Raw genomic sequence first — 12354 nt, 5'->3', positions numbered from 1 at the left:
TATCTATCATTTTTTTTACTTTTTTTTATAATTTTTGTACACAAATATTATTTTTAAACACGAACACATCTTGTATCTGTGGTTGAAATGTAACTGACAATTACAATTATCTCACACTACAAGAATAAACATTTTGCTTTTGAAAAAAAAAACTGTTCATGATCAAACGTGATCCTTGGAAACTTTCCCAAAAGCTGGGTTTCCCCAGGCGATATACATTAACATAGCAGTGGCATTTTTACTCATTACTCATCCTAAAAAGGGTCTGGCAAATCTGGAAATTCCTCTTTCACAACACAGCTAGGGATATAAGGGAGTGAGCTGTTGCTGTATGAGCAGAACTCTTCTGATAGAACTGAAAACCACAGCCTCAGTCATTCAGCTGACAAATACACTTCTCACTATGAAAGCTACAATGACTATCCTTGCAGTTCTGGCTGTCTGTCTGATGTGTATTACTTTCTCAGAAGGTAAGAATTCTGCCAAACTATCACTCACAGCTAGGGAATTTAAGGCAAAAGTCACAGAAAAAACCTCTGCTGCTTGCAAGGGTTGTTCTAGAGACAACTATCATATAATTAACTGCAATTAATTTTTTATTGTCAAAACAAACTGAAACCCTTTTTAATGCAAACTACCGTAGATTAGGATTTGACATAAATAGAATCATTTGGAAACACAGTATACTTCCATTCAATTTTTTTTTTTTTATTCATTGCATCGTATTTTGTTTAAGCATTTACAGAATAGCATTATTAAAAATAGAAGGCTATCAAAAGGTTAAAGATTACATAACTTTTAATTAAACAAGACTTTGGCTTTTAAACTAAATATGGGGAATAAAACAAAGTCTTACTGGCAACATGAAATATTCTTATTATGTACAAAGGAATTTCTAATTTTAAGCCACTGCCCAAATAACCTTGTATGTGTTTATTTTGCTGTGTTTTTTATAGTTATTGTGATATTTTATAAATCCTTTATGTTCTTGTTTTAGGAAAAACACTTGTATCAGCTCAAGAGCTTAGATGCCAATGTGTAAAAACAGAAAGCAAGCCAATATCTGCCAGACATTTCTTAAACCTGGAAGTGATTCCAAAAGGTCCACACTGCAAGAATGTGGAGGTCATGTAAGTATTATAAAATCAAAGAAATTTGTACTATTGTACTATACTATTTCATGTCTTTCTATGTCTTTGTGTATTTATCATTTTCAAAGTTTCTTTATTAAAGAAAAACTTTTGGCAAAGTAAAGCTGTCATGAAATAGATTGTAGAGTTGACTATTTGTTTTTCAGTACTTTCTGTCACCAACTCTATAGAAACAAATGTGCAGTTTAGGAACATTAGGATAATACTTTCTATGGGCCAGTTACACACAGAGCTAGAACCAGAGGCTCCTCTTGATTACTAGGAAAATAGCATTTTCAGGAGGAAAGCTTCACTTCTTCTTTCAACTTAATTGGTTGTCTTCCAAAAGCAGCTTTGTCAAGCATAATACCTATGCTTTCTTACCTTTTCTACTTAGACATTGTTCTAGTTGCTAGAAAAAAATGTGTTGGAATTGACCTCATCCAGAATTTAATTAAAACATTGTTAGAGTCTTTTGCTTGCTTCAGATGGGTTTTGCATTCCCACATTATTTTATGAGACTGCAAAAGCCAGTTTATATTGAATGTGCAATAGTGATTTTACTCTAAATTGTCTTCAATATTAGAAACACATTTGATCAATGTATTTCAATATATGTTTATAAGTAAAATATCTGACATAACTGCTTTCTCAACCAACAGAGCCACCATGAAAAAAGGTCTGATGGTGTGTTTAGAGCCAACAGCTCCCTGGGTCAAAAGGATCATTGACAGATTTCTGGATTCGTAAGTATAATTTATTTTAGTTATTATTTTTAGACTCCCTAACCATTACATTCCAAGATTTCTAAATAATATTTTAGATTATAGGTAAAAGGTATTACACTTATTACCAATGCAGCAATGCAACATAATTTATCTCCCCTCCTGACTTCTGCCATTATAAGGATAAGGTTATAATCAGTAGGGCTTCATTCATGTACAGGTTGCCACATTACAAACAATGCAGGGAATTGATCATTAAAGTCCTTTATAGTTTTTTACTCTATTATCCTAACAGTACTTGTCTACCGGTAAAATATTACATACTTCTTGCACCATCATTTTAACTTGAAAATATATTGGACCTGATTTATTAAAGCTCTCAAAGACTGGTAGCAACAAGCATAACCTTAAATGGATTTGTTCCAGAACTGAAAACTTTTGCCAACTAATAGCACATGATTTTTAAGAAATTAATTTCAGGTTTGCCGAATCTCCCAAGTTCTCCTATCACAGTCTATGTTCTCCAGCCGTGAAGAGCTTTATCAACTCAGGTCCAATGAACATAGTCTTTGGATGACTTTTTAAAAAAAAAATGAATTTAAACATTTGGAAATGCTGTGGTAAAGTTATATGTACACTACAGCGTTTTCAAACTCAAAAACCAAGACAAGTGATAGATGTTTTATCTTTACAAGGCTACTAATGCAAACATTTGTCCTATTCTTTGAATAACTAAAACAAAGTAATAGATTATGATGGGGACAATCAAATATTTCAAATATTGTAAGTACAACTTTAAAATGCAATGCATTTAAATATTCTTTTTTTTCTTACAGAGCAAAGACCACTACATCCTAATTAGTACAGGACATTGCTTGAAACATAAACTTCAATGGAAAGCTTATTTTGGCCACATATTACAGAAGAAATATTTCCTGATGTGATTGTACACAACTATCCACCCTGACAAATATGGGCCCTATGCATACTGCTAAAAACTGACAAATACAGCCTGAAGAAAAGATGTCAGCTGCTGTGAGAAGAGTTAGGATTTTATCTCCTAATCCTCTATTTTAACAGAGCTATGTATAGATGTAAAGAATGGAACTAACTCTTAAGTTAGATCATAGAGTTTTCTCAGCTTGTAAACCTCCTCTATGAATAGCAAGAGTCTGAGAGCAACAAGAACAAAAATATCACTCCAATATACTTAATAATGCTGTTGACCCCGGGATCTTGAAGCTGGGGATGTCTCCTGCAGGTCAGGGAAATGAATTTGTTATGCTCTTTGGCCGTATGACAGATTAGGTGGCAATCATCCTATTTCTTTGGCCAGATTTCCATAGCGTTTGCTACGTGACTGTTATAAGCAATGGCTTCATTGTACATGTAAAATAATGAACCAGCTCTCTGACTGTTACTACTTCTGGCTCTATTCCGAGGCCCAATGCTTATGGCCTTTAAGTGTAGGTCTGTTGTGCCATATTTTGTCTTGCCTATCAGTATTAAGTGAATTATGTAACTGAAGGTAGGTAATAACCATACTGAGAAACTTAATTTTCTATTAACTGACAGAAACTGGATGTGTTTTAAAAACACTGTTTTTTTTGTCTGTGCCAAGTAAAAAAAAGGGAAAATGAATGATATTTTTTATTGTAGCAGTTTAAACAAGATAGTTGACCATGTGTTTTTATCCCTGACATTTTGTATGTTGTAGAACTTGTTAATCTTTTGTAAAATATTATAATTTATTTTAATATATTTATGTTGGTATGATATTAATTGTCTATTTAAAATTTTGATCCTTTTTTACTATCAATAAAACATTGTTTTTTTATTAAAATCTGTGTTATCGATTTATGTATGATATGATGGAGTTGATTAACTAAAGAAATAATGCATGTTTAATTTGCAAAGTGAATAATAATGATTGGGTATTTAAAGTCAAAACACATGCACCTTATTTGAAAAACTAACTAGACATATATTTTGCAAATTGAACAATGTCTTTGTTAAAGTAACAACTTAGGACCTATGTTAATGGGTTTTTGTTCACTTTAGGTGGGTTTTGCATTTCCATAAAAGTCTTTGAGAATGCAAACAGGTCAAATGCACTAGTCATGTATTTTAGATGATTCCAGAAATATCTTAAACTGCTCAAAGCTTGTTGACAAATGCCCAAATGCGTGTATGCACTAAGACAAAGCATTCTGAAGTGTCGGATGGATGGTATGCTCTTACACATGTGGGGCAATAGCTTTTTAGTATCTAATCCTTTCTATCATTTCACCATTCCTTTCCCAATCACCAACCCTCCTCTTTCCTGTTGGAACAATTCCACAACATATCATGAACAGCTCTTTGAGTCACATGTATTTTGGAGATGAGTATCCATATACATGTAAGTTTACCAACAATTTTCCTAGTTACTGTTCATTTCCCTTTAGTAAAGCTCTTGCACAGCCAGCATCGCTTCATGTGTAGCTAAACAATGTGTTTCAGAACTGGAGCTGTTCTCATATCTGTAAAAGGTTCTCTGTATGTGTCTGTCATTTGCACCCCCGATTTAATGTACAGCTCTGCATAAAATGTTGGTGCTTTATAAATACTGTTCATTAATAATACAATGTATGGCCAGGTGATCATCTATTCATCTTGTCCTTGTACAGAGGTTACATAGCACAATAATGAAGGTTGTTTAAGGTTCTCATATCTATCAGGCTGGTGGTGCATTACAATGGTGGTGTTCCTTTATCTTTTTATTTGCTTTGTTGTAAAAAGAAAAAACTTGTGTTTACTTGGATCAATGCCTTAAACTGAAATTTACACAGTGACAACAGTGACTCATATCCTTTACCCTCTTTCTTTATTATTCTGTCTGAATTTTCAAAAAAGGACTGTGCTTCAAAGGAAACAGACTCCTTGCATAAACCTTCAGATTCCCCCTGGGCTATGTTCACACGTGCAATAATTGTCGTTGGAAGGGATCTTTCGGGATCCTTTCCAACGACTAACGACTGGTCAACGCATGAACGAGTGCTGTACATACAGCACCATTCTGTTTTATGGAGAGATGAGGCGGAGAACAACCGAGCGGCACCCTACTGCGCTCTCTCCCCTTCACTTTCTTTACGGTCAATCGCCGCCCCTGGATCTGCCAGGATGGAGGACGGGACGACGAATGACGAGCGCTGTACATACACCACAATCACCTCAGGGCTGATATCGGACAAGAATCATCTGACGTGTGTATGTAGCCTTAGATTTATGCAGTATATTAATCAGTTTGTTTCCTGACCCCAAAATCAAATGATAATAACATTTATAAAAGGGATTTTATTTTAACACTACTGTATTTCTTGCAGGTTGCTGTCGAACTATGCAGACTGGAAGGGACAAGAAAGAGTTTTCTAAAAAAAAGTATAAATTAAAGTTAGAATGAAGTTAAATAGTGGTTTGTAGCAGTAGTAAATTCACTCTTGGACTGAAGATATTCCAGCCTGAAATTGGAACTTGGAATTTAAGCAATCCAAGTTTCAATCTGACAGTTGTTTAGCAGTTATTGATAAGTATAGTATGCTGCTGGACGATGGAGTCTTTAACATTTGGCAGTCAGATTGGGTAAGCAATTCTATACCTGTCATTGACAAAGAACAGACCTGAATAGGACTTTTTATGTTCTGAGCACCTGCAAAACTGTGTTGGGGAAGGATTAGAATTTATCACTTGCTGTCTATTTGAAGAAGTAGTAGTAGAATGGGGCTCCTGACAACTTAGTGAAAGCTTGAATATCTTGTCTGGTATAGGGAGTGTTAGGATCAAAGCTCTGGGATTCCTCTCTGCCTGGCTGCGGCTCCATCTACTAGGATAACCACCAGAGGTTCTAAATATCTTCCTGTATGGTCTCTTGGTCAATCATGGATTCTTAGATTCTTGTTGAGCTCTGAATATCCTCCACTAGACTTCCTCTATAAAGTATGCTTCTGCACCTTCTCTTTGGCAGATTACTGTGTTTACACCAATATATTATGATTTGTTGCTGCAGCTGCATTGTGTTCTTACCTACAACTATTTGTGCAGTGACCATTGTCTACCAAATCACCCCTTACACTTTTCATTTCACATCTGAAACCTTTTACTACTGACTTCAGCTTGACCCTGACTCTTCTTCCTTGCTACCATATTTCTACAACTACTTGTGTACTAAACAAGCTTGTTTGTCGTTTGAATAATTACTGCACTTCAAACCTGGTGCCAGATCATGACAAGGAATTCCCTTTATGTACCTCTTTGAAGGATTAGTGCCATAACATTGCTTGCATCTGAATTGCAGCTATAATTTCATGTGTGTACACAGTGTAGAATTAACTTTATTCTGAAGACATATATGACAATAGAGTTAAATTGTACACCTTGCACAAATTCTTCTAAGCCCTGATAAAGATGTCTCTTGAATAAAATGTTGTTTGGGCTATGTACACTTTTGATGTTTAATTAAAAAAGGTGACAAAGGGAATGGAAAGATAGGGTGCATGCAGCAAGGAATGTTTTTTAAATTGGTAAAAAGTTTAATTTAATTTCTTTGTATGACTTTCTGTCCCTGTGATCACCATACCCAATAAATTGTTGTGTCAGAAATACAGATAGGAGTCTATTGTTAAAGCAGTAAATCTGAAGTTTAATGAAATATTCCCTGATGGAGAATCAATAACTGCGAATAAAGTGCATGGACCTGGAAGATTTTTCACTAGAGAATCTTTCATTGAATATGAGACTCAGTAATTTATAAATAGACCCCATAGTGTGAACTGACAGACAACTCAAAGTCCAAATTTTAAAAACAAACATATTTTTGCTGGACTATGGTTAACTTGGTTGTTCAATAAACCCTGTTAATTATTGTATTCTATAGCTGAGAAAGCTATATTTGCATTTTTTGTTTATATTGTGTTTGTAGCCTACATAATATGAATACACTCACTTAATCAAGTACATGATTTATGAACACCCAGAGGGTGGGGAAACTTGCATTGCACTAACTACTCTGAAGTACTCAAGGGTGGTACGTGAAATTACTGCAGAGCTTAACTTTCAAAGGCAGCATGCATGTACCAGCCAGCACAAGCCGAAACCCAAATAGCCTTGCTATCATTGTAGAGTCTGGATACACTTAGCACAAAATAATTCATGCAGTATGATTTCCACTTTGTAAAGCACTAGGGTTGTTTGGATAAGAATGAATATGATACACTTGAAGAAGTTCTTTAAATTGCCAAGCAAACTTTTGTCCTACCTTAAACCACAGTTATAAATATAAATGTTTGATTTAGAAGAAATGGTGATTTACATTTGTTAAGCTTGCCTTAATATTTTTATGGGGAAGTAGTTTATTTGCAGATAATGTCACTATATGGGAATGTACCCAGTCATCATCTTGTTTCTCCGGAAACAAAATGTTAACTAGAAAAGTAATAACAGTAAATAAAAAAAAAAAAGATGAAATTAAAACACAGTCATTACCCAATTACAGATGTGTAGAGAAAACTCTGATTGTTTAGGAAGGCTGTATTAGACCAGAAAACACTGTCAAATGCCAATAATATACATTTTTAACATGAGGGAACCCTTGAAAAAAAACTTTCAGGTTTTGAGGAACCCTTGCTAAAATTACTATATCCACAGATCACAGTACTGCTAATCAACCATGATGGGTTGATAAATAAAGTTGGGGGACCACTGTACACATGCTAGATTAAGTGTACAATAATGTGTATATATAGTTTAAATGCCAAACTCCAGCTGAACAGATACATACAGCTGAAATACATATGTCAGCTGTTTTACTGACCCTTCTCCCTAATTAGGGTCTTCTGTTCAAGCCACTCATGTAAACACATATGCAGGTATGTATGCATGTTTCATTTATTCACTTAGTGTTTAATTTAGTTCACTCAACACGTTTAACTTCTTTTTTTTTCAATAGATAAGGAAACAGGTAGATACTTGTGGACAGCTGTGTTGATTAAGCAGCTTTATTCCTTTACAGGTTAATGCTGTTTTTGTTTCCGCCATAAAAAAAAAAGTTAGGAAAACACATTGATTATTTATAGATTAGTAAACATCTAGCTCATAAAACAGAAGTTCAATTATCAGTCATATAAAAAGCAAAGAAAACAAAAAGATTAAAGTAGGCAGATATTGGCACTCAATTACTTTGTCCTTGCCAAAACTATTGCATTATTCTCCTTGATGAATGATTGTAATCAAAGGCCTTCAGGACATCCAAATGAACATACCAGGGAAATGTTTGCAACTGGATTTTCCCGGATGCCATTTGAAAGTTATTATATTACACTTCCGATCTGTACGAAGGTTCTGTATGATTTTAAAATATATCATGCATGTATTCTATGAAATGATATACAATAGGCTCTCAACTGTCGGGCTCACCACTATCTGGCCTCCGTACTATCTGGCCTAGTTAAAAAGAAAAAATTATTCTTAATTAAATGCCGGTGCGTTAAGGGCTGGCATCTGCTGCAGTCCTCCTGCATGGCGCAAGTTGAGACGTCCCTGCTGCCTGCTCTCCGGTTGTGTGTCGGATGTCCGTGGGTGCGGCGAGAGGGAGGCAGGCCTGTGTGTGGAAGTGAGTACTGTACTGTATTAATAGAACTCCGGACATTAGGCCGGATAGACCAGAGTCTACTGTATAATCTGTTGGACCTTAGTTACTGAACAGAATATCTCTTTTAACACTGACCTCAGGTATATAATGAGAAACTCCAATTAACTGATCCAAGGGCTTGGAGTCAGTTGCTACCATGGCAAATGCTTTTATGTTTGGTGCACACGTACAATAATACCTAAAAAGTAATAACTGCCTACTGTTTGCAACAATCCCAAGTGGGAAACGTGAATGTAATCCCTGCTAATAGATGATGGCAATACTCAGGTAGACATAAGTTTAGACATTTTTAGGCATCAAAGAAAATCCAAGCATTCTTTATATGTATCTTTTTCATTGCTAAGTGAAATAAAGATTGAATCTACAAATGTTTCTATTCAATCTACAAAAGGTGAATTCAGGAGACTTTGATGACAAGCTTTGTTATTGTGCATTTTATATATGTTCACCACATAACAAGGGTAAGACAATAGTTTATTCCAATGCAAAGTATTGAGTGACAAGGCCCTCATTAATATGTACATAATAACATTTATTAAATGATAAATAAAAAATAAAAAGAGTAGGATACAGAAATTTGTGCTGCTATATTAATCAGCATGGAACTGCTGTTTAGGAATATAAATAATAGACATTCCTACAGCTGGTCTAATTGCTTAATACGTGCGCTGGGAGATCATTTAGAAACTGGACAGAAAAAGTAACAAGATAAACTCTGGGCTCTCCCAGAATTAGATCCAGAGGTGATATTTCACTTAGAATCCCTATTTACTGGGGAAGAGGTTAGTGGAGCGATAAAATCTACTCTAGCGGGTAAGAGTACAAGACCCGGACGGGTTCACTCGGGTTCTCCTCTATATGAGGAGATACACATATCCCACCACAAAGTATTGAAGCATATATCACCAGTATCCCTAAACCAGGTAAGGACCACACAGCATGCCCAAACTATAGGCCCATATCCTTGATCAACATGGACGCAAAGATATTCTGTAAGTTATTGGCAAATAGTCTTTCCCCACACATGCCTTTCCTAATTCATAGAGATCAAACCGGGTTCATATCTGGGAGGAAAGCTAGAGATAACACCATTAAAACCATTCTACTGACCCAACATTCCCATGCCACGTGAACTCCAATGTGTCTTCTATCGGTTGACACCGGGAAGGCCTTTGACATAAACAGCTGGCAGTTCATGAACTCAACATTACGCCAGGTGGGCCTTGGCCCCAGTATGATTGTGAGAATTTCAGCACTTTACTAATCACCTAGAGCTAGGGTGAGGGTCAATGGGGCCCTATCTGACTCCTTTCAAATTCAGAATGGAACCAACAGGGGTGTCTCTTATCCCCGTTGCTTTATGCATTAGTACTGGAACATTTAGCAGTAGCTTTGCCTCAAAACCTGGATGTCAAAGGTGGTATGTTAGGAGATTCAAACTAGAAACTCTCTTTATATGCGGACAATCTCCTTTTGTATATATCCTCCCTTCATACCACAATGCTGTCTATACTGAAGAATTTAACAAATGTAGTCTCTATAGAGGTGAATAAATATTTAGGGGTGTTGATCACATCTAATCCCTCTAATATATTCTCATATAACTATACACCCCTATATGGTATCACGCCTTTGGTTTACCCACCACCAACTTTTTAAACACATTTTTTAAACACAGGCAAATTTTTAAACAATTACAATGGGAGTGAAGAATGAGGAAACATACTTTCATTTGTGGTAATTTAAAAGTAATATTGCTTAAACCTTAAGATCCACCTTAGTATTACTACATTGCAATAATTTGTGCTTTCATTTAAAAGGTTACAACCAAGTACAAACATGTGAGTACAGTAAAGAGTGTTTCCTCCCCATTCAAATGACACCTTGTGCATTTGCACAATACAGTAAGTCAAACTGAAGTTTTGTTTTTCTGCCATTTCGTTTATCCATTGTGCCATGGTGATTAGACATCTGGTGCTGGCGATCAGGAATTCCAACATGTTAGTCATTCAGAGACTTGGGGGGGGGGGGGGTCTGTGGGACTATCAGTTTAGGTTCAAAATCTGGGACAGCCCCATAAACAGTCTTTACAGTGTTTTAAGATTATTCAGAAATTATTCAAAGGTGTATTTTACCTTAAATTGACCGCTAGGGAGGTTAAGCCATAAGTATTGTAAATAAAGTATTACTGATAGCATACACAAAACATCAAATACTTTGAGCCTGATTTATTAAAGCATTTTAGGACTGGAGAGAATACACTTTCATCAGTGAAGCTGAGTGATCCATCAAACCTGGAATGGATTTCCTAAGAATCATTTGTTATTTGTTAGTCCTGGACCAGATCTATATCAGGTTTGCTGGATCATCCAGCTTCACTGCATAAATGTATCCTCTCCAGTCTTGGAGAGCTTTATTAAATCAGTCCTTGTATATCCATACTTTCCTAAACATTGGTCTATAAATATACATGCAAAGATTGTCATAAATTATACGCACGGTGCTTTTTTCTACATTGTAGATCACTTTTTGCACTTTAAAGTATAGACAGAAAAGTATATAGACATCTCCAATGCTTTGATGACTGGTACAGCTGTTACATGAAATATGCAATCATATTCCAAAGGCTCTTGGACAAAAATCAGATTGTAGAAAGCACACAAGCACATCCTGCTGGTGGACTGTCTGAAAGGCATGATTTTTATATGACCTATGGAGTATTTGCCTAAATGTGCTGATATGCTTTTTACTATTTCCTGTTTTGTTCTTTCTCCAACAAAAAGACATTTATATCAATCACAATCTCTAAAACAAAAACAGATCTCCTTTAATTGAGGAATGGACATAGAAAAGTGCTGGAAAATACTGCATTGGAGGCTGTTGTTAGAAGTTATACTGACCTGGGAGAACGTGAATACCAATAAATCTTACCCAATTAAGTTATATGACATTGAAAACTAACACTCAATGCATTATTACATCCTCATGTATGAATTCAGCATATTTAGGCAAATGCACTAAAACGATGATGAACAAATGCACTGGCTCAGGTTTATGTTAGTCCTGGTCTCTGGATTTCTAAAGATCACTGGCAGCTGAAAAAGATCTGATGGTGGCAGTGGGGGTGGTGGGGCAGTGTTGGGCATTACATGCTAATAAAAATCAGGGCAGGCTGGCTGGCTACAGTGCCTCTTTTCTTTTGCCAATCAAATTTTTCAATGAATGCCATAATATAGCTATACCAGTCATTGTACATAAATGTATGGGACAAACCTTAATTCTTAATCAAAGGATATTCAATTTAAGATTTTTATAATTATTGAAAATTTGTCACTGTGGGCAATTTTTGATGGTATGGATGGCAGCAGCCTACATCTAGTAGCCTGCTAAAGCTTTCTGTTTTTTCCTCAGTCCTTCTAAGATGCAAACCTTTCCCACAACCTTTCCTGTATATATTTTGGCCATTCAGGTTGTTGTTATAATGATGTATCATTAGGCATTTGTGGAGTTTAGTTGCAACAAAACCAGAAAGTGTCTGAGCTTTGACTGTCAGAATGATCCAGCATTCAGCCAGAACAGAGAAGTCTGGGCACTGGGCTAAGCCTGGATCTGGGCAAGTACCAAGTGCCCCACCTTATACATGCAGCCGATTTTCCCTATTTCCTCTCCATACACACGCATACACTCAAGTTTTACAGGGTTTTTAAGCACTTTAAGTCTAGAAGATTACCAAGCATTTAGACACTGTATTCCGCATGGTTGTGCATGCTTGTTAAGCTTTATTCTTAGTGGTTTAGAGGAAAGTGGAGTGACG

The 12354-nt window shown here is 35.9% G+C and overlaps 1 protein-coding gene across 1 annotated transcript; it reads left to right on the top strand.

The window, feature by feature from the left end:
* The first annotated feature begins 309 nt into the window (after nucleotides 1-309).
* LOC140326600 (interleukin-8-like) lies at nucleotides 310-3698 on the top strand. Its single transcript, XM_072405336.1, has 4 exons — nucleotides 310-470; nucleotides 998-1130; nucleotides 1793-1876; nucleotides 2692-3698. The coding sequence occupies exons 1-4, from the start codon at nucleotides 332-334 to the stop codon at nucleotides 2711-2713; spliced, it is 378 nt and encodes a 125-aa protein (XP_072261437.1). The 5' UTR covers nucleotides 310-331; the 3' UTR covers nucleotides 2714-3698.
* Nucleotides 3699-12354: the final 8656 nt, after the last annotated feature.

The sequence above is a fragment of the Pyxicephalus adspersus genome, chromosome 3 (genome assembly GCF_032062135.1).
Source record: "Pyxicephalus adspersus chromosome 3, UCB_Pads_2.0, whole genome shotgun sequence".
In the NCBI taxonomy this organism is placed as follows: domain Eukaryota; kingdom Metazoa; phylum Chordata; class Amphibia; order Anura; family Pyxicephalidae; genus Pyxicephalus; species Pyxicephalus adspersus.
The sequence above is the reverse complement of the archived record's forward strand: the minus strand, read 5'-3'. Positions and strand labels throughout refer to the sequence as shown.